General features: G+C 42.5%; 4 protein-coding genes across 4 annotated transcripts; 1 reads left to right on the top strand and 3 right to left on the bottom strand.

The window, feature by feature from the left end:
• Positions 1-42: 42 nt before the first annotated feature.
• On the bottom strand, positions 43-7,762 carry atxn3 (ataxin 3). Its single transcript, XM_076977851.1, has 11 exons — positions 7,606-7,762; positions 6,077-6,241; positions 5,943-5,987; positions 4,953-5,038; positions 4,784-4,850; positions 4,223-4,310; positions 3,989-4,124; positions 3,511-3,674; positions 2,086-2,251; positions 1,882-1,937; positions 43-1,646 (listed from the first exon to the last, which is right to left on the bottom strand). The coding sequence occupies exons 1-11, from the start codon at positions 7,627-7,629 to the stop codon at positions 1,609-1,611; spliced, it is 1,035 nt and encodes a 344-aa protein (XP_076833966.1). The 5' UTR covers positions 7,630-7,762; the 3' UTR covers positions 43-1,608.
• Positions 7,763-8,135: 373 nt separating this feature from the next.
• On the top strand, positions 8,136-16,302 carry LOC143480586 (gamma-aminobutyric acid receptor subunit rho-1). The gene is made up of 10 exons (XM_076978363.1): positions 8,136-8,912; positions 10,033-10,083; positions 10,474-10,580; positions 11,028-11,095; positions 12,412-12,635; positions 13,329-13,411; positions 13,501-13,641; positions 13,820-13,972; positions 14,137-14,333; positions 14,886-16,302. Exons 1-10 carry the CDS (start codon positions 8,797-8,799, stop codon positions 15,177-15,179), a joined length of 1,434 nt encoding a protein of 477 aa, XP_076834478.1. The 5' UTR covers positions 8,136-8,796; the 3' UTR covers positions 15,180-16,302.
• Positions 15,648-18,857, bottom strand: LOC143480587 (peptidase M20 domain-containing protein 2-like). The gene is made up of 7 exons (XM_076978364.1): positions 18,329-18,857; positions 17,988-18,136; positions 17,634-17,776; positions 17,304-17,458; positions 17,078-17,204; positions 16,815-16,922; positions 15,648-15,799 (listed from the first exon to the last, which is right to left on the bottom strand). The coding sequence occupies exons 1-7, from the start codon at positions 18,767-18,769 to the stop codon at positions 15,648-15,650; spliced, it is 1,275 nt and encodes a 424-aa protein (XP_076834479.1). The 5' UTR covers positions 18,770-18,857.
• A 53-nt stretch (positions 18,858-18,910) lies between these two features.
• Positions 18,911-21,949, bottom strand: fam98b (family with sequence similarity 98 member B). Its single transcript, XM_076978365.1, has 8 exons — positions 21,797-21,949; positions 21,455-21,609; positions 21,228-21,353; positions 20,967-21,145; positions 20,680-20,760; positions 20,290-20,406; positions 19,961-20,128; positions 18,911-19,753 (listed from the first exon to the last, which is right to left on the bottom strand). Exons 1-8 carry the CDS (start codon positions 21,832-21,834, stop codon positions 19,484-19,486), a joined length of 1,134 nt encoding a protein of 377 aa, XP_076834480.1. The 5' UTR covers positions 21,835-21,949; the 3' UTR covers positions 18,911-19,483.
• Positions 21,950-22,545: the final 596 nt, after the last annotated feature.

Below are 22,545 nucleotides of genomic sequence, written 5' to 3'. Positions count from 1 at the left end.
CTTACAAAAATCTCTTTGTAATAAACAGAAAGAAGAGCTCAATGAAGGGAAAAAAAACTTTTATTTCAAGGCGTTAAAAAATCAACAGTAATAAATGAAATAATCATTGGGTGCATGAGCAATATGATCACTTAGAGTGTACTGCAAAGAACCAAGAGCTGGAGTATGTACTAACAGGAAAAGGCTGCCAGTTTTAACGATGACTTAAGAAAGAGAAAAGCAGGTGTCTATTAGAAAGGACAATTCATTATTTTTTTATGGGGGAAAAAGACATACATCTTGTAGTAGTCTACATTACCACCATACACACATGACCCCTTACAAAACCATCTGGTGACTGCTGCACCATATGGAATAATCAGTTAGCATCATTCCTAGATAACAGGGGCACCGGCAGAGGGATGCCTGTAAACACACTTAGTAAAGCTGTATAACTTTACTGCGTTGGGAGGAAAATGGTTAAGTAGGGCCATAACTTAAGTGCCCGGTCAATGCGATTTACGTGTTTTATTCCATACACTGCATGTTCAAATTCCAGTGACAACAGAAAATGATCCCTCAACAGAAACGTTTTCCATGTGATCTCACTCATCCCCTCATTCACGCACTCATCCACACACACACTCACCCACCGCTCACTCACTCACAAATGAACAGCAGTAGCCAAAAATAATTATACCGAGAGCTACACATCCATGCAGTGCAAATACTGCCCATTGTCATGGCCTCTACCTCAAGAGTAATCTGGGATTCTCATATAGGAAAGACGGAGCTCAAACTCAGTTGTACACACTAGAGCAGGACCATCAATCAACTTTTTAGTCAGTTGATTTCCACACCCACCTACCTAATGAGATGTACATAAAAAGGTTACAATGCACCTTTATGTCACCGAATCCACACTAAGGAAATGGTAGTCAAGTCTTTTCAAAACTATCCCTACGGCCACACAACGTCATACAGGTACTGCATCAGAATTCACAAGTAAACATCCCCTCTTTATAAATAACCCTGGCAAAGACAACACAGCCTGTGGTGCACCGAGTAAGCACAGACAGTTAGTGGTCCTAAACAGCCTCTGCACACCACAGAAGAATTTGGTTCTTTCCATCCCCCCCCCCGGTTGACATGTGTGAATCCGCCCTCTGTGTTTCTAATTATACCATCACAGTGGCCTCCAAACACATGCCTCCTCCTCCACCAGGTCCAAACTACAAACAGATCAATGGGATGAGAATGACATTCATGGGACATGGTAAAAGGCCGTAGCGGGCGCAGGCGAGGAAGACTGTACTGTGCCACTGAGCCCTCCTCGGTCATCCGCCCTGACTTTATGGAGCTAAGCAAAAGCACCAACTCAAGGGCCAGATAATGCTCGAACACTTGCTCATGTGGACTTTCTTTCTGCTCTGCTTGTATGACAGCCTGGTGAGTGGATCCACAGGGGTGGTGTGTTAGTGGTGGGTGGCAATCTGGTCCTTCTGGTCATTCCCACACCTCGATGGCTTAAAGAGGGAAGAAGCTGCTCTTGTTTTAAAAGAGGTGGACAGGGCAGCTTGTAAGTGGTATCAGAGCTGTGGAGCTGTAGACGTCGATGGCCACGTGTCCTCACTGGCTGCGTTTACAGCCAGTGCCCTGTTCTTCACCTGGCAACAGCAAAGTACAATTCAACAATTACTAAAACCAAACCAACCAACCGTTTAAAACCCCTTGGACTCATTCTTGCCTCACTTTGAGAATGATTATGACATCTGGTTTTGATCACATTTAACTTTGATATCATTAAAAATGAGAATTACTTAAATATGGAAACGGGTTCCAGTCTTTTCATAGCTCTCTAACAGCATAAAAAAAGAAGCAGAATTTGGCGTTATTCCTTACCAGCAATTGTTGTGTCCTTTTGATGTGCAGGGGTTGACTGAGCCTGTTGGGACTGCCTGATTGGTTGAGAAAGATAAAAGAAGGCAACCGGTCAAGGCATAAAAACTCAAGTACCGTGTGCAGTACTGTCAGCCCTCAATACCTCTTTAGAGGTGCAACATGTTTGCAGTGCTCAGAGTGTGAGTGGGAAATAACAGGTCTTGCCTGTCAAAGTAGGCCTGTCTCCTCCTGCGGAGCTCCTCTGCTGTGAGGCTCCCACTCTGACTGTGCTCACACGGGCCACCTGTGGTAGCTTCTACAGTAGCTGGGGCCATGGTGGATTTTTCACCAGCCTCCTTGCTTCCTGTAGTGTTGCCGCTCCCCGAAACTCCTGAGGTAAAGGGGAAAAGACCTATTTTGGTATTGGAATATACACTCACCGGCCACTTTATTAGGTACAACTCATACAAAGGTTGGACCCCCTTTTGCCTTCAGAACTGCCTTAATGCTTCGTAGCAAAGATTCAACAAGGTGCTAGAAACATTCCTCAGAGAGTCTGGTCCATATTGACAGGATTGTCATGCAGTTGCTGCAGATTTGTCGGCTGCACATCTATGATGTGAATCTCCTGTTCCACCACATCCCAAAGGTGCTCTATTGGATTGAGATCTGGTGACTGTGGAGGCCATTCGAGTACAGTGAACTCATTGTTGTGTTCGAGATGATTTGCTTTTTATGATATGGCGCGTTATCCTGCTGGAACTAGCCATCAGAAGATGGGTACACTATGGTCATAAATGGAGGGACATGGTCAGCAACAATACTCAGGTAGGCTGTGGTGTTGACACGATGCTCAATCGGAATGTCGCAGCAGAAATCTCATCAGACTCATCAGACCAGGCAACGTATTCCCAATCTTCTATTGTCCAATTTTGAAAAACCTGTGTGAATTGTAGCCTCAGTTTCCTGTTCTTAGCTGACAGGAGTGGCACCCGGTGTGGTCTTCTGCTGCTGTAGCCCATCCACCTCAAGGTTCGACGTGTTGTGCATTCAAAGTTTCTCTTCTGGATACCTGGGTTGTTAATTGAGTTACTGTTGCTGTTCTATCAACAGTAACTAAACAAGGCAATTGCATCCACAGAACTGCTGCTCATTGGATATTTTATCTTTTTCGGACCATTCTTTGTAAACCTTAGAGATGGTTGTGTGTGAAAATCCCAGTAGATCAGCAGTTTCTGAAATACTCAGACCAGCCTATCTGGCATTAACAACCATGCCACGTTCAAAGTCACTTAAATCACCTTTCTTCCCCATTCTGATGCTCAGTTTGAACTGCAGCAGATCGCCTTGCCCACATCTACATGCCTAAATGCATTGAGTTGCTGCCATACGATTGGCTGATTTGACATTTGCATTAACAAGCAGTTGGACAGGTGAACCTAATAAAGTGGCCAGTGAGTGTAAACCACACAATTATACAGCTAATACAGTCCATGGGGTTGCAAGCATCACTATGTGTGGGCTTGAGCACATTTAAAAGGACCACATATATCCAAGAATGTCTGAAAGCTACAGAATAGTGGCTGGCTAACCAGATTCACTGTGTGATGTGGCCACATGTCCTGATGGATTAGTCTGCGGGTTTCTTACCCTGCATACTGAGCTGTATGGCCCTGCGCAGGTCTGCCTCTTCATCCTCCACCTCCATGTCCTGTCTGCTCAGAGCCAGAGCCTTCCTCAGCTCCTCCTCATCCTCGTCCACCACACCCTCCTCCACACCATGTCTGGTCTCCGACGTGTGCTGCACTGTGGTCCTGGGAAGCAAGAGAGGTCATGGGTAAAATAAAGCACAGAGCCAGCCATGTTCTTCCAGTTCTTGGTGTGTTACTGTCAACACACTGTCAACAAATAGTCCAATACAACACAACCGTCTCTCTCATAACAGCACTGCAGATTAAAGAAATGGCAGGCAATGTTACTTTCAACATGAAGAGGAATTTTGAGGCAATTTATTGCAGGTGTGTCTTGGAGCACACTGGCACAGCAAAGCAACTGTAGCCATTGTGTTCAGCTGGTATTTAATGTGTCATTAGCACGGTGTGGACAGTGCTGGACGTGGGACTCCTGCCTTTGGCCACTGCTGCCCTGAGCCTCGTCCTCTCCAATGAGTTTTGGTCGGTGTTGCTGCTCCACTCTCATGATGCGCAAAATCTGATCTGCTTCACAATCGGGCAAGTTCCCTCGGATCACAAAAATGGAATATCCTGAAGACAAGACACACCCGTAATGAAGACAACACACACCCGGGCACACTGAGGTATTTCCACTAAAAATGCTACTAGTCAGGAAATTTTTTTTTTACCTTCTTGCTGTAACTGTGCAAGGAAAAGAGCCAGATATGTATCTGATATTAGCTCTGGTCCCGTTAATAATGAATTCAAATTAAACCACTACAGAAAGTAAGGAAAAACAGACATAACAGCATGAGATTTCACTTCTACTTTGTTCAACAACGATACAATTTTAAAACTTGAGCCCAAAATCTGTTGCCAATCTTGTCCATGTATATATGTAAAACTATATGTATAGTTTGTAAAGCAGATCATGTATACATATATAAACAGGTTGTTTGAAACAGAACAGTGAGAATTAGTGTTTTAGTACTATACTTAGTCATAAATGGAACAATGACAGATTACTTTCAGCAAAATGTTTTAAATCAATTGCATTTAAATGTGTGAGTTGTATAGGAGTCACACCACTAGATAAACCATAAGTATATGGCCAAATAGCAAATACCATCTTACTAAGAAACAATATTATCACTATAATCATCATCAGCATCATTATTATTTCTTTATTTTAACTGTTATTACTCATGCTCAAGCTCACTTATGCAAAAACCCACATTCAGAAATCATACCTGCTGCCCAAGCTTTCGTACTGTAAACCAATGCTCTTTGTAGTTACATATAAAGGCTTTTTCATTTCTGAAACCACAATGAAATTGTTCTTGATAAGAATTATTATGTATTACAAGCAGAATATTAGTGCGGTAATTCTGATTTATTATAAACACATAAAGGACTTACACAGGGTCGATCATGAGGCGCTGGTATTCGCGGCTGTTGAAGAGGAGTGGCTCCAAACCCCACACTCCTAGGGCATTACTGATCACCTGATATGGAGACACAACACCACAGCAGCGGTTCACTCCTTCCACAGGTTTCTCATAGGAAAATATTTATTTTACATTGTGTGTGTATGTCATCGCAAATCCCCTTCAAAAAATGCAAAGTCACTCTTTAGGCACTTCTTTGCTAAAATGATCACTGAATACAAAAAAAGGTGCATATGTAGAACAGCCCAAAGAAACGTAGATAAAGGAACAAAAGCAGAAGAGCTCAGCCCAATGTTGCGTGTTCATCTCTTCATGGGTGAGATGGACAACACTCAGCTGTAGTGGTGTAGAAAGCTCAGATGAACAAACAAACCAGCCAGTTTTAATTTATTATTTCCTTATAATTGAAATGTTTTAGAAGCCTTCTCATTTCAGATAAGAGTAGAAATAATTGGTTTTGATTAAAAAATGTAAATGGTAATGAAAAATTATATATTACTATGATTTGTATTCCATGTCAAATATTGTATACTTTTACCTGTAATTGTAAGTGTTATCCAGGTGAGGGCACCAATGGGAAAAATATATCATCTCATATTTATCAAATGATATATATATTTTTAAATAAATATATTTATACAAGAACAAAGGCTGTGGTGTTTAATATTCAAGGTCTGGAACTGAAAGGTTTTATTTCAAGTTTTTGTTGTTTCTTTTCTGGCCTTTAAACTGCACTAGAAATGCCACTAAGCCAAACTTCACTCTTACAAATGCATGTTTAAAACTAATAAACAAATCAAAAGATAAATGAAAAAGTGTCTGGCAACACTTTCAGCGAAACTGCAAGTTTCAAGGACATGACATGGAATGACATCTAATAGTTGTCAACGGTAACAAGCCTACTTTTTAAAATCGTTGATACACAAATTGTGACAAGTGCGTAAAACATAAAATCCCTCACTTGAATGGAAAAGAAACCGCTGTCGTCCATGTTCCCAGATGGTTGCTAAAATAAAGATGGAACAGCAACACAGTTAGGACATTTAAGACCCTTCCTCAAAACACAGAGCCCCACACACCCCTCATCCTGCTCACCTCCAGAAACGTCCTGTACTCCTCACTCAGCACTCCCCCCTCCGCCATCCTCATCCTCTCCTCTTCGTCTAGCTGCTGTGCGATGGACGACAGCTCAACTGGAGTGAAGTATTCCCCCTGGAGTAGATTATTGAGGCAGTGCTGGGCACATAAAGAGCCCTCTTGCTGTAATTAACGGACAAACTTGTTTAAACACCACGTCCACGGACATCAAGCAGTAGGTGTGGAGATATTGTACATGGTTTTCCTACTTTTACGTTTTGCAGGCCACTTTGTGAGGAACACCTACAGTATCTTATATGTGCATTTTATAGCACAATTACAGAGAAGCTCATCTGCTGCCGTGTACAATTAGTGAGCCACCTTGTTCATCACCATGTTTTGGCTATAGGATCGCTGATGGATTACACTGCAGTGGTGGACCGATCGTAGCAGTCACACTGACATGGCTGTGGCATTTGTAGTATTGCACTGTCACCAGTGAATGAATCTTTGCAGCTTTGCAGGAGTTTCTCAATGTATCTGTGTTACTGCTGGGTTGAGAGTTGCCTGCCACAAAAAAATATAGATGACTGATGAAAACTGAACACTGAATACAAGTAACAGGGTGGCGTACAAAAAGAAACACAAGTGCTCATACCTGTGGTTAATCCCATATGGTTTACATAGCCAGTGAAAATGTGAGCAACTACATTTAATATTCCAAACGATCGACTGGACCCAAATCGTTGGTGTTTGGGGTGCCAATATTTATTTGGTCAGTGAATAAATTGGCAAAAACAGTTCATTTGGTGTATCCATCATATACTTTATGAGGCTTCATTCGGGCTCCCTCTGTCGGTATCTAATCTAATATATACATCCTGTGTATGTGTGATAAACCATACAGAACCAGTAGGCAGTTGGACAGTTGGATCCGTCCACCTGACAGAATCGAGAGTGTTGGCTAGCAATCCAGTGAAGAGTTGACATATTTAGATTGTGAAAACTAACAAAACTGTAGCTCAAAACATCATGTCTGGAAATGACACAAAACTTAAATATCAATCTAGGACGCATCTCGAGGTACATATACAGCCCAGTTCAACGGTTCGGGTGGTTCTGCTCAGTGAGACAGTTAACCCAGTCTCAGAACCGGTTCTTCCAGATATGTAGCCGACCAGCGCAGCTTAGCTTCCCAGTTAGCTAGTTATGTTTCAAACAGGAACTACTGGAGCTTAGCTGGCTGGAGAACCGACCACCTCGGCCTCGCCGCCGAACCAAGCCGAACAAACTCGCGTCCAAACGGCGAACAGCGTCCAGAGACACACGGAGCGACATGCGCGTCAAAAACCTCCATGTTTATGTTTTATAGCGAGTTATCAACCCAGCTAAGCTAACCAGCCAGTTAATAACGTAGCCACCGAGTTGCTAGCTAAAGGGGCCTGATATACACTTATAAGTAACATATTACTTAACTGTAATGCAATTTTAAGTTAATTGTAAATGGTTTTTATTAAAAAAACAAAGAAAACAACAGCAGAACTCACTTTTTCGTGGAAGATAGACTCCATGTTTGAAGTGCCTATGGGGCGTCATAGCTACCGCTGAACTTTGACCCCATGCTGCCTGCCTGTCACGTGGTACGTGCAGCGTTCAACACCGCCGAAGAGCAATGCGTTGTTGTTGACCTAATTATAAACAAAGCAATAAAAGCCCAATACATGTATATCTGTTGTAATAAAAGGGATTGTGAATAAGAGTTATAGTTAACTATAACACTGTGCTTAAGCTCAAAAGTTGTTTAGGGAGTTAATAAGCAGCACTTGAACAACAACATTGTCAAGTGTTCAAACGGTGGTCCTGCTTGTGTAGGTCGTAACCAGAGACCGTGTATCTGGTCGGAACCTACAGACTCGCCCTCGACACTCAGCCTACCGCCTGCAGCCTCGTCCTTTTAAATCCAGCAGATGGCGCTATACGCACTCGCAATAATAGTCAAACTAGAACGTGTAGTTCAGAGTAGCTATAGAATAAATCCCGCGACGAACTACAATACTCCACAGACGAACCAAACCCAGCATTTTATTTAAAATAGGAAAATACGTCCGTCGTCTGCTTTTTTATTTATATTATTATATTTTATATTATGTTTAGGGTAACAAAATCACAAATATCACAGAGATTTTGCTTGCACTAGTCTAAAATGACTCATGAAATAAAGTCGACTTCGTAGAGATTACTTCATAGGCTGTTTGAACGTGTGATGTTAAGGCTGAAGGCAGTTATGAACTATACTGTCATGAGTACTAGATTTACAAATGGCTCCACTGTCATGTCACGAGCAAAATGCAAACAGAGGAAGTGTATCTAATCACGTTCGGACGGGTTAATGTGAGTGGACTAAATAGGGACCGGGTGTTCATGTCTGTGCATCCTCTATCTTCACGACTCATCGCACAGCACAGAGCACTGGATCATTAGGAGAATTGGTTCTCAGCGCGCCACATCAACCGCTGGAGGGATCAAATCTGTGCCATCTGACGCTCAAGGATTTATGGGTTTAGTCCAAATTGCTTCCCCCCACCCCAGCTGGAAGATTAAGCACTGAGGTACGTTTACAGCGAAGGCACAGCAGCACGAGCATCTCAGGTTGCCATAAGAGAATGTCCTCAGGTGCGCGTGCTGGAGCTGCACCTGCCGTCCAGCCGTGCAGGATCTGAGCGCACGAGGCTTGCAGTATGCGCATCATGCGAGCGGACCCTGCGGTCGCGATGCTCTGTATGTGTATGATGAGTGCGGCCGGGAGATCGGTCCATCCGAGGGGTCACAAACCGGAGATCTACATGCATAGCAGGTAACGCATCTTTTAAATGGTGTTATAATGTACATTTATTCTAGACTGGCAGAATCTACCAACCACATTACACGCTGTATACGTGTTTTTAGCCCTGGTTGCAATTTCAAGCAGGAACCTGAATAATCAGAAACAAAATCAGAAAACACAATATAAATAAATAAATAAATAAATAAATAAATAAATGTACATGCAACTACTCCCAAGCTTCAATATATGATGAACAGGCTCTGATGTCTGACCAAGACATCTATGTTTGAAAAGGGCTGTAAGTAGCAATATATGAAATTAATTAATTAATTTAAACAAATTTGTAGTTCAGTTGTTGCAATGGTTTTCCTATGCAAATGTCCAGCTGCTATGTAGAATGTGGGACTTCTTGTTAGTACATGCAGTAATTATAACTCAGAATTCTAATGCATCCAAATAACCTGAGACAACTTGAGTCCAAATTTGTCTAATCAGTTGATATTGGCTGCATGGCATTTCTGCCAGCAGATGAAAAATATGGCTGCAAGCATTTGATTTATCTTGCTAGAAATACAACAGAGTAAGAGGACAGAGTAGTGGACACAGAGGGAATATGAAACAGAGAACAGAGGACACATTTGCTCTTTGGGGAAGGCAAAGACCTCTCGGGCCACAGGATTAGTACCCAGCCCGTGAGGGCAACAGGCATCATCATCACACCCTCTCCTTCTCCCAAGGAGCAGCACCCTGTTGTGGCCACAGGAGATAATATCAGAACGTCACTTTATGCCTCGGCACACCTCAGCAGTCTGCAAAGTACTTATCTTCTTTTAGTCCTCCATTAATCCTTTTTTGGACATTCAAATTCATCCACTGTGTAATGTGTGGTATTACATAGGCAAAGCTTACAGCAGAGACACGCACAGGTTCTGTTAGAAAGGGCCACAATGCTGAAAATGGTGCCATGACAAGCCTCTAGGTCATAAAGCTGCAACAATCTTAAGCTGTTGTTATGGTAAATGCAGAAAATGGATTAAAACATTTCCCCAGTACTAAAAGCATTAGTCAAAACAAATGATCAGGAAGACATTTGTTCATCTTGATCAGAACGTCACAGTTGGACCAGACCCTGCTGCTGCTCTTTGTGCAGGTCCCGGAGAGATGCGGAGAGGGTGGATGCTGGCTCGCACAAGTCCGGCAGGTCTGTACTGGTCACTTTAAGTTGTATTAAAATAGCTTAAATTAGAATTTTTTTATTAGAAAATTTGGGGTTTGAGTTTTCAGGACATTTATAAGCCTTGACATAAGTCATCAGGTTTAGTTTCAGGCACAAATACCTACAGGAGTTTCACAGCTGTCACACCTGCTACTTTCAGAGCGTAAGAACTCCGTGCCTAAGGGGAGACGTGTTTAGATGATGAACCAAAACCATCATCTAACACTCTGGTTGAGTGTGTTCCAGGGGAATTCTTGATCTTAAGCATGATTTTACATTAATGAAAAATACAAGTTGATTGTGAATAAACATTCATATACTAATATAATTGCATGTTATACTTTTATAAAAAAAATATTTTAATCATTGAAACAGTCCAATCTTCAGAAGAAGTCAAGATATGACGAAATCTCCAATGACAAAATCAGAACAACTATTAAGGATAGAAGACCATGATTTTACAATGAGGCCCGCATTTGGAGGTAGGGTTTCAAGAACGGTAACATCTCATACACTTTCTAATACCCAATAAATGGTAGATCATCAAAAAAAAAAAAAAAACAATTATAGAAAACCAATACCAGACATTTGTATGATTTGTTTGTGGTTTCATGATCAGTGTACAGGCACTTTGCTCACACAGGTGTGATCTTTTAATGAATGGAGAGTGAGAGGTGTAACACTAGACCTCTTCAGCTCTGTGCTGTATTCAGCTGCCTCTTATTTAAGATGCCAACAGCAGGCAAAACTCCAGTGTTCCAATCAACGCCATCAAACCACCCCCAGAGATCTGTATTTCTACCATGAGCACATTTTAAAGGGCATAATTCATCAAATGCTTATCATTCGAAAGCCTTGACAGAATACCAATAAAAACAAAACATTAAAAAGGGGAATTTAAATATTTTTGTGTGATTGTACAATCACAGGACCTCCAATACCAGTGGGTGTGGATGTTCAGGTAGAGAGTCTTGACACTATCTCTGAAGTTGATATGGTGAGTATTCAAGCCTGTTGAACCGTTACAGCTGTTTAGAACATGGGATATGGAAGTTCTTTTGGAACATAGCCTCAGGATATGGGAGTTCTTTTGGAACATAGCCTCAGGTTATGAGAGTTCTTTTGGAACATAGCCTCAGGATATGGGAGTTCTTTTGGAACATAGCCTCAGGTTATGGGAGTTCTTTTGGAACATAGCCTCAGGTTATGGGAGTTCTTTTGGAACATAGCCTCAGGTTATGGAAGTTCTTTTGGAACATAGCCTCAGGATATGGAAGTTCTTTTGGAACATAGCCTCAGGATATGGAAGTTCTTTTGGAACATAGCCTCAGGATATGGAAGTTCTTTTGAAACATAGCCTCAGGATATGGAAGTTCTTTTGGAACATAGCCTCAGGTTATGAGAGTTCTTTTGGAACATAGCCTCAGGTTATGGGAGTTGTTTTTGGAACATAGCCTCAGGTTATGGGAGTTGTTTTTGGAACATAGCCTCAGGTTATGGGAGTTCTTTTGGAACATAGCCTCAGGTTATGGGAGTTCTTTTGAAACATAGCCTCAGGTTATGGGAGTTCTTTTGGAACATAGCCTCAGGATATGGAAGTTCTTTTGAAACATAGCCTCAGGATATGGAAGTTCTTTTGAAACATAGCCTCAGGATATGGAAGTTCTTTTGGAACATAGCCTCAGGATATGGGAGTTCTTTTGGAACATAGCCTCAGGTTATGGGAGTTCTTTTGGAACATAGCCTCAGGTTATGGGAGTTGTTTTTGGAACATAGCCTCAGGATATGGGAGTTAATTATTTTCTGCTGCATTCAATTCCCAGTTCACTGTTCTTAGGAAGGTTTTTGAAGTGGTGATTTACTGTACAATCATTAAGAAAAAAACACTCCAGTGCACTGATTCAGTAAGAACTCTAAAATGATTTCATTAGACATTCCTTTTCTGTACGGTATGATTAATGTTTAAGTAAAAGTAGGAATGATGTAACCAACATCAGATGTAAAAACATGCAGTAGAAACTGCAGATAAAGAAAATTGGAGTGAGGCATGTAAAAAAATAATTATTATTTGAAAATAGATTTATATATTGGCTTGGCATAATTTAAAAGTATTGCTGTATGAAGATCTTCAGAAAGACACCAATGGCTGCAAATTGTAGCTGAATGTTATGCATTTAATCACTATTAGCAATAAATTATTTTTTGCATTCTTAGAAACAAAAACAAAAAAAATATGTTGTGTTAACTCAAAGTCTGAATGGAAAGTGTGATGCAGAAGTCTGTGTTTGCATGTCTGAATATCTCATGCTTCAGGACTTCACCATGACTCTGTACCTACGGCATTACTGGAAAGACGAGCGTCTATCTTTCTCAAGCACCAACAACCAGAGCATGACCTTTGACAGCAGGCTGGTGAAGAAGATCTGGGTGCCCGACATGTTTTTTGTGCACTCGAAAAGATCTTTCATCCATGACACGACCACGGACAACGTGATGCTACGGGTCCATCCTGATGGCAGTGTGCTCTACAGTTTGCGGTATGCTCTCTCAGAATCGCATCTAAGACCAGGATGTTCATCATGCTCTGATCATGCTCTGCTTAGTGGCTTACACTGGACAACTGAGGAGATTCTTGGTGAAGAAGTTGGGATTTCTGAGCCTTTTCTTAAGTCAAAACAGCAGGGGCTCAAACCCACAACAACTGTATCACAATATTTCTGCCTCTGGGCTTATACCTCAGCATGTAAAACAGAGGCAGTAATTGTGAAGATTCAATCTATTCAGTTTCTGAAAACTTACCATGGTAGACGGCTGGCATGCTACTTTAATCAAGAGCAACCCCAAACCATTATATCTTGGCCATAAAAAAAAACAAACATTTGACACTACATGCAATATTCAAAACATTAAATAAATGCCAAAATAAACTGGTTAATTTAATGTTCATGTCATTTAATGTTAACATGTGTACCAAAAATGGACAATCTTGGAATACCTCAATCTATGTAGTGCCAAAAGCTCTACACATTTAACAGACATGATATTAATAAAAAAGCACCGCACAGGTTTGAATGTAGTTTCACTGATGTCAAAAAGCATCATAAAATGACACGAGTATCATTATGAACAGTCTCTAATTGATGTGGCTATACATCTACACTTACCTCTCTCTGTCAGTGGCACCACACTGTCGAATTAGACTAAGATGTGCTGTCTCTTGTGTCTTTCAGAGTAACGGTCACCGCAATGTGTAACATGGACCTGAGTCGTTTTCCCCTGGATACACAGACCTGCTCTCTGGAAATAGAGAGCTGTACATAGGCTGGTTTCTCAACAGCACCATAGCACAAAGTACAGGGATAATGACTCCGACTGCTCACACAGTGTTGCTTCTTATTTTAGACGCATACACGGATGACGATCTCATGCTGTACTGGAAGAAAGGAAACGAATCTTTGAACACGGATGACAGGATCTCGCTGTCCCAGTTTCTCATCCAGAAGTTTCACACAACTACAAAGCTCGCTTTCTACAGCAGCACAGGTGAATCCATCACATCATCTCACCACCGCAATCCTCAAAACAGCCGTCAGCTACACGCTGTCTTCCTGCTCCCCACCCCCCCCCCCTCTCTCTCCCCCACCCCCCCCTCTCTCTCTCCCTCTCTCTCCCCCACCCCCCCCCCCCCCCCCCCCTCTCTCCCTCTCTCTCTCTTTTCCAGGCTGGTACAACCGGTTGTACATCCACTTCACCCTCCGGCGCCATATCTTCTTCTTCCTGCTGCAGACCTACTTTCCTGCCACGCTCATGGTCATGCTATCATGGGTGTCCTTCTGGATCGACCGCAGGGCTGTGCCTGCCAGGGTTCCTCTAGGTACATGTGCCTCCACCACTGCTTACGGCTTGAACATGAAGCACTCCATGTTTTACTGGAGGTCCTGGCACGTTTCAGGCACCATAGACCACAGTAGTTGAAAAACCTGAGCTTTATCCCCACCATGTACAACTACTTGCTGTTATCATGCTGTTACCCTACAGGTATCATGACGGTTCTAACAATGTCCACCATCATCACTGGTGTCAACGCTTCTATGCCGCGAGTGTCTTACATCAAAGCGGTGGACGTCTATCTGTGGGTCAGCTTCGTGTTCGTCTTCCTGTCTGTGATAGAGTACGCAGCGGTCAATTACTTGACCACGGTGCAGGAGCGCACCGAAAGGAAGCTGAGAGACCAGGTGAGTCCATGCGCCCAGTTCTCGTCCCCTCCCCGACGTCCAGTTATGTACCCATCCCCGTCCCTATCCCCGTCCAAAACCTCCAGTCCAGTCTCCTGGAAATGGACTCCAGCAGCACTAAAAAGCAATAAAGCACTCCGTAAGACAAAGGGAGAGGAATTGAAGTTAGCGAGCATCATATTGCGATATCAATTCAGTTTTATTGTTAGCTATGTCACATTAAACTTCACATAATGTGTGAAATGGGATATTTAATCAGTAGGCAAATGCTGGCTCCTCTGACTGAGTGAATCAAAGCATATCCATGCTTATTACTTTTCAGTTGTTTACAAGCTGTCTACATAATCGCAGAATAGTTGGTACTCATATCAGTGCCTTGTTAATGTACTATTCTCATTCAGATGAACGATGGTAGAACTGTATTGTTGCATCAGGAGCTTTAACTCTCAGATGCCATCACATTATCTTTGTAGTTTGTACTTTCTCCTGTAGCAGAAAAACTACCACCACCAATTACTCTTCTTCTTGTTAATGCTCTTACCCCTCCCTTAGTTACCCTGCACATGTGGTATAGCAAACCCAGACGAGGACATGATGACTGTCGGCTATAGTGACATGGATCAAAACACCACCAGGAGCTATGGGACACCAGAGATCAGGGGAAGACAAGAAAGGATCTTGACCCAATTCATGATGGCAGATAATCAGACCACCAGCCAGGTGAAGAGCTCGAGAAGCTACGTCAACATCTGGATAGACACTCACGCCATTGACAAGTACTCAAGGGTGATCTTTCCAGGAGCATACACCATCTTCAGCATCATTTACTGGTCCATCTACTCCTAACATGACCAAGTCATCGGAGGCAGCCAGCTGGAATGGCAGAAGAGCAACGAAAATGGGGAGTATTACAACCAATCTCGATCAGGAGACGACTGACTAATGGAAATCGACAACACACCACCTTCTTCATCCAAAAAGTTGCTTTTACATGCTTTTAAAGGCCACCGTTTGGTACAAATCTTAAACATTGCTGTGTAACATGTTCTTGTTTATCTTTCAAACTACACCCAAACCCCATTTGACTCGACTGGACCAATAAATGGGCATTGGACCATGGTAAATAGACTCCAGTGAACTGGGCCTCATCGAGAGGCACCACTACTAGGTTCTTTGCAAAAGCCCATCTTATACATCTTCTGCTGCAATTTCTGAGTGTTTCACAGTGTATCATAGTAGTACAAAATAAGCTTGAGTTGCTACAGTATTTAAGACAGCTACTGACAGTTGCTACTGATTTAAGACATGAAAGCATCAGTCAGAGTTGTGTCCGTCTTGTATACGTTTGGCTGCTGTGAAGTCCTCTCTGGCCTGCCGCAGCAGGTCTGGGACCAGGAGGAGATCAGCCGCGGTCATGGCCAAGGCCCGCGCTGTGCGCAGGACATACGTCTGCGCTTTCTCTGACCCTGTGATGGAAGGACCATGCGATTTACTCATCATAAAACCAAATTCTTTTTATTTTATTTTAAAGCAGCAGCATATAATTTTGGGGATTTTAGTCCATAAAAAACAGACATTAAATAATAATTAAGATTATTCTCTATTTCGTTGATGTTTGTTTATGTCTTTGTGAAAAATCTAAAATTAACTGCTGGAGACAGACAATTTTCGGGTAGTTTGGCATGAACTTGTGTGTGCTGTTTATGTATATAAAACGTAGTGCTCCTTGTTATTTGTGTATCTAGTTCTTGTGTATCAGTTCATAAGCCAAAAGGTCAGGTGATATGACCAGTCATGGTGGCACAGTATAACGTGTTTCTACGTGTAAGACCAACATGCCAATGCAAAGTTAGGTCAGTTATGATTATGGTGTCATGTTTTCAAATCTGTTTGGAACTTTGTTTAAAATTGTTACCTTGCTTCAAGAAGTAAATTAAATAAAGATTGTAATAAACACTTGCAAAAACAATGGAATTTAGAGATTGTTATTTCTAGCTGTAATTACATTTTAATTTGTGAGCAGTGCACAGCATATTAATTTATAAGGATGAGAATGTTACTCTCATCAGCTTACTTTGAACTTGCTGACTACCTACAACAGGTTTCCCCGATATCAGCAATAATGCTACAGAGGTACTGGCTTCGTAAGCTGAGAACGGTAAACAGATGACGACAAACCAAATCAGCTACAAATCTGGCCTGTTCCTCAACAAATGTTACATCCTGTTTTAAGTGTACACATGCAATCTCAGGATTTCTTACAGTCTTGTAGCAATCCGTTATTTCTGGAGTGGCAAAACTGAAGTTCCACTGTTTTGGTCCAAAACAGTGGAACCAAAACAAAACCATCGATGCAGGCGATGACAAAAGACACCCCTACAGGGAGACATGGTGGTGGACGCATATACTATACTATACTGACAGGTATGTTATCAAGCTAAAGGAAAGCCTGCAATTTCCCCCAGTAGTTGAATAGCTCACCTGCTGCTGCCGTGTACTCTGGAGTATGATTAAGGGCATCAGTCCCGATGTGAAAAAAAGGGTGTAGCCCAGGAACGATGCATGACACGTTGCCAAAGTCTGTGGAGCCTGTCAAAAGATCCCACTTGATTAAAAGAATGACAGCTCACTTTTGGGTAATACATCATATATTAAGGCAGCGGTGAGATTTTGCTGATGTGCAATTTTTTAAATTCATTTTCACAAACACTAAAAGAAACTAAATCTTAAAATGCTTCTTTCACCAGAAAAAGAGCTGCAGTCATCTTTGAACTCCATGCCTACAGATTTGCCATTATCTTCATAAAGTTTTTTCAAAGTGGCATTTTGAAGGATGCTGGAATAGTCCTTGTTCGTGAAGATTATTTCCACCTACAATATCAAAACTGAGTAACTATATGTACAACAGAAATTTCATTTCAGCAGAAGTAATTACAGTCACACCACAATCTTTACTTTCATTAAACTTACTTGGCAACCAGTTGCCATAGCAGCGGCTCTGAGGCATGCCTCCACTTTGGTTTTGAGGTCACAAAGGTCTCTTAGCAACGGAGTGCGCAAATAATACTCCATTTCGGTGTAGTCCGGGATAATGTTAGGCTTCGTTCCACCATGTTTGATAATGCCTGTCAAGGTTAACGTAGAGGCTGTACTCAGTCACCATGGATCACGGGTCAATACAAGAAATATATTGTGGCGATCAGTGTTTCTGGGGTGGGGTGTGTGGGTGGGTGGTGGTGTTGGGGGGTAGGAACATGGTAGGGAGGATGAAGATGCGCGCAGACAGCGTGTCTGACTTGCCGTGCAGTTTCCAGCCTGGGCTGAGCTGCTGCCTCAGCATTGATAAGCTGCTGTAGGCGAGTACGGCCGCGTCCAGAGCGTTCACGCCTTCCCAAGGGTACGCGGCAGCGTGGGAGGCTTTTCCACGGTATTTCACCGTGCAGCTGAAAAAAATGAATTTGACAATAAAGCCGCAGTGGGTTATACACTGGTTTCGAATCGATTTGAGTCCAGTCCCTCTGCATTTCAAACAGACACGTCCCTGCCAGCCTGCAGGTTAGCACAGTGAGGGGAGGGGGCATTATTTAGAGCATGCACGATGTGCAGAGTGTGATGAAACTCCACATCTTTGCTCTAACACATGAAGACGCTTACCCAGCTATGGCAGTGCAGGGCTGGTAGGCTGTATCCTCCTGAGCAGGATGAGCCATGAAAACAACATCCAGGTCCTGAAAAGCTCCAGCCTGGATGAGGTCTATTTTACCTCCCCCATCCTCTTCAGCGGGTGTCCCAAGAACTGTTATCTGGAAGAAGAAAAAAAAACATTTTAGTGCTCTCCTGTGCATTAACATATTCATGCATATATTAACTATATATTAATGCATAGAGTTACTGCCACACAGGTACTGGTGCATCGCAAGTTGGCAAAAATCCAAATGTAAAATCAACTGCTGGCCAGCCAAGGTGATGTGTGGACTTTTATCCAGTACCGTTACCTTCACGGGAATATCCGACTCGCTTTCAAGCGCGCCCTTTAACCCGAGCGCCGCTGCCGCGCCGGCCTCGGCGATGAGGTTGTGACCGCACGCGTGGCCGATGACGGGCAGCGCGTCATACTCGCACAGGAAGCCGACGTGCACGAGCGCCGCGTCATCGCCACGACGCCACGTGGCGCGGAACGCGGTGTCCAACACGAAGTTGGGCTCGACGGACCAGCCGGCGGCGGCTGAGAAGAAGCGAACCAGCATGTCGTGGCACCGCACCTCTTCGTAAGCCAGCTCCGGGCAGCTCCAGATACCGTGGGCCAAACGACGCAGTTCGTCCTCGTGCTCGTCAATGTAAACACTGATGTTGCGCTTCACGCGCCGCGGCTTTTCGTCATCGCTGCAAAGTGACGCCATAGCAACTGACGCCATGTTTACGGATGAGCTCATCATCGGCGTTTCGTAGCTACGCCAAGTTGATTCATTTCTTCCTTTGCGCTGTAGTGCGAGTTTGAGGAGAACTAGGCGAAACACTCCCCCCTGCTGGAGACACGATGGCGTGACATGAGGAGGACGGCTGCGTGAAATTTTTAAGCAAACGCTATTTTATTGATTTTTACATATAAAATCGATTTTTTCGTTGACAACACGGTCATCAGAATGACTTCATGCCACTCCACAGCAAACAAACAAAAAAGAGTTAACAGAAATCATTCAGAACTGTTGTTTAAGAGGCCCATTCGTGCTTTTAATTGCCATATTTCTTCTGCAGGTATCCTTTTAAAAGTATTGTTGGACCCTTTGGTTGATTTTTTTTACATGATTCTTTACATTTATTTACAGTTCCCCATTGTATCTCCCATCACTTGTAACAATGCAGACACATAATGGTTAATGATTAATATTATATCATATTAACGAGATAACATTACTCTGCACGTGCATGGGTGGTGCTACTTAGGGGCAGATTATGTGAACATTCATCATTGCATCATCTGCATTAAAAAGACTGTTGTGCTTTAAAAGTGTTCACAATGCATCTTTCAGTCTTTGTACATCTACAGAACGAGGACAAAAAAAAAAACAACAAAAACCCAATAAAGGGCTGGATCCAATCTAGCATATGCACAGCCACTGTGCTTAATATACTAAAACAAAAAAAACACATCATCGATAATATCCTCCCTTACCACCCTTTCCCCAATTACCTCGTCCACCACCTCCACCGTGGCCCCATCCACCTTTTGACCCACCTCCACCGTGGCCCCATCCACCCTTTGACCCACCCCCGCCGTACCCCCCACCCCCATATCCACCCCCTCTGTATCCACCCCGTCCTCCTCCATCCTGTCTCTTCTGCCACTGTGGCATTTCCGGAAGAGGAGGTTCAATCTCTGAAGGTCTTCCACCCCGATCAGGAACCCTTCCCATAAGTACCTATGTAATAGGCCACAAAAGAAGAAGAAAAAACAAAGTCCTTAACCAAAATATGGTTACAATGATGCTATGTGAGCGCTCACCGCACAGAAGTCAATAAATACAAGAACTAACTATGGGAAACAAGGGGAATTTACAACGAATTCAACCGCATACAAATACGGATGCAGATGAACACACTGTAGAGTCACACGCAGTCCCACTCACTCTGTTCACAGCGCAGGCTGTCTTCTCTCTGCTGGAGCCGCTGCTGGTCTTCACCACGTTGCAGACGTCCTCTCGCGCTGCCAGGAGGTGCGCCAGGCTCACCGACGACTTCAACGTCAGCGAGTGTCTCTTCGGCTGGTAGGCCTTGGCCATCGTGTCAATCTTCTCCTGGTGAAAAAGAACGAGACCAAATGTTAACTGCTTGGCATGGGCACGATGCATAAAATACACGCTGACCCTTGCTTTCACAATCAACACATTCAGCAAGGGCCTGGGAGCATCACCGATGTACCAACAACAGAAACGGGAGAAGCCGCAGCTGAACGTGCCTTTGCTCTGTCCGACCAGCTGAAGGACTGCACGGTGACATCCAGGCGTTTGGCCAACATGCGCCGGCGACACTCGTAGTCTGCAGAAAGAACATGATTTATCTTCTCCAGTTGCCGCTGAGAATACAAACAAGTAGGTGATTAAACACAACAAGAAACTATGCTGCATTTTACAAAATACCTATAAACATATTAAAATATGCATGCCACATCTACATACACTTCAGAAACAACAATACTGCAACTCAAGTTCACACAGACATAGCAGAACATATGCATATTATACTTAAGGTTTTAAGATACAAGTGAACTCTATGTATAGAAGTGTATTTTTCACTATTGTACACTATTATTCACTAAATATTCTAAATTCCGGATGCCATTGCTTACCCACTGCTCACTGGTGAGGGACTCCTTTAACACTGGCTTTCCAACATGCTTTTCTGGAACTTTCTTGAGCAAAATCTTTACCTTCAATAACAAAGCAAAACCCTTAGAACACATGGCAGTCAGTTTATATGATAGAACACTGAATTAAAAGGTTAGATTACAATATGCTCTGACTTTAAAGCTTGACAGGTACAAGTGAACATATACTAACAAAGTGTCACTTAAAGCACAATCTGCTCATTTCATAATTTCATAATAAATTACAGAAACATCTGAGGTAAACTAACTTGGTTTTCAATAGATGAAAATAGTTCTGATGACTGTTGTTCAACTGGCTCTGGCAAATTTAGAGTTTTGCAGATTGCTTGAAGATCTTGAAGAGGTGTTCTATGTTTCTCAACTGTTCTGTCAGTAATGGTCTTGCTTGCCATGATCTGTGCAGCCTGAAGTTCAGATACTAGAAACACTGCAAATGCAATACAAACAATGATCAGTGACAATTTAAAAACTCAAATTCATTGAAGTCATTTATGCATCATAAAACTTACAAATGACTTTCAGATGATCTCTTTTGTTTAGTTCTCCTTTTATTAGGCCTGAAGCAAGTCCCTTATAAGGACAAGACAGCTCTTTAAGAAGCGCGCTCAGTTCAAACACACCCCTCTCGGGATCGTCTGTGGAAACATAAATCAATGATAGACAAAGTTTATGAGCAACTACTGGACCAGGTAAATGTCCTCTGTATTCGGTATTAGACTGTAAATATAAAGATTACCCGATGATCCGGATTTCTGAATCTCCTGATCACAGTGGTGGTGGTGGTTCAGTTTTGCTGTCAACCAGGTACACAGATTTTCATATTCCCGCGAGGAAAATCCTTGTTCACATGCCACTGAAAGTGCGTTCTCGTTAACAAGGACCCCGCTGTATCTGCAAAATATGACCATAAAAGTTTACACGAGCAGTAGTGAATTCAAGTGTAAAACCAACGTCACCTCTCAGCAACACACCCACGACGTGCCTGCACACACATAGCTGGGTAGCTGCTGGCTAACATGCTGCCTAGTTACTAATCAAATTAAACCAAATGCTGGATAAAATGTTTGAATTCGCTTACCCAACTTGATCCAGACCATCGAGTATGTCACTCTCCATTGTTTACAATAAAAAAGTAATAGAAATTCGAACCGGCCTGCGAAAGCTAGCTAGCTTTCCAGTCACAGGAAGCTTGTACGCTGACAATGTTTACGTGAAGCCACATCGACTACGCCTTAATGTTCCGATCAACATTAGTTCCTAGGTGCCTCGCATATATTTAAATATACGCATAAAAGCAAATGTTTTTGCTCTTTATAACGATGCGCAAGCCACATTTAATAGGGATCAGCTACTATTTGGTTTGCTTTATGTTTCTTTTTTCTCCCTCTTTAGTATGTTACTATTAAGAACACATGTCACAAATATATACTATGTGGTCTTAAGTAAGTAAAATAAAAATAAGCAATGACAAAAAAGATAAAGAATTAGAATATCATCAAAACGTTTATTTATTTCAGCAATTCATTGAAAAAAGTGAAATAAGTACATAATATAGATGCATGACAAACAGAGGGATCTATTTCAAGTGTTTATTTCTGTTAATGTTGATGATTATGGCTTACTGCCAATGAAAACTCAAAATCATTATCTCAGAAAATTTGAATATTATATCAGACCAACTGAAAAAATATATTTTTAAGTCAGAAATGTTGGCCTACTGAAATATATGTACAATAAATGCACTCAATACTTGGTCGGGGCTCCATTTGCACAAATTTCTGCCTCAATGCATTTTGCCGGGGTCTGTTGTCTCTCATCTTCCTCTTG

This window comes from Brachyhypopomus gauderio, chromosome 17 (genome assembly GCF_052324685.1).
Source record: "Brachyhypopomus gauderio isolate BG-103 chromosome 17, BGAUD_0.2, whole genome shotgun sequence".
NCBI lineage: Eukaryota > Metazoa > Chordata > Actinopteri > Gymnotiformes > Hypopomidae > Brachyhypopomus > Brachyhypopomus gauderio.
Note: the sequence above shows the minus strand (reverse complement) of the source record. Positions and strands in the feature narration are given on the sequence as shown.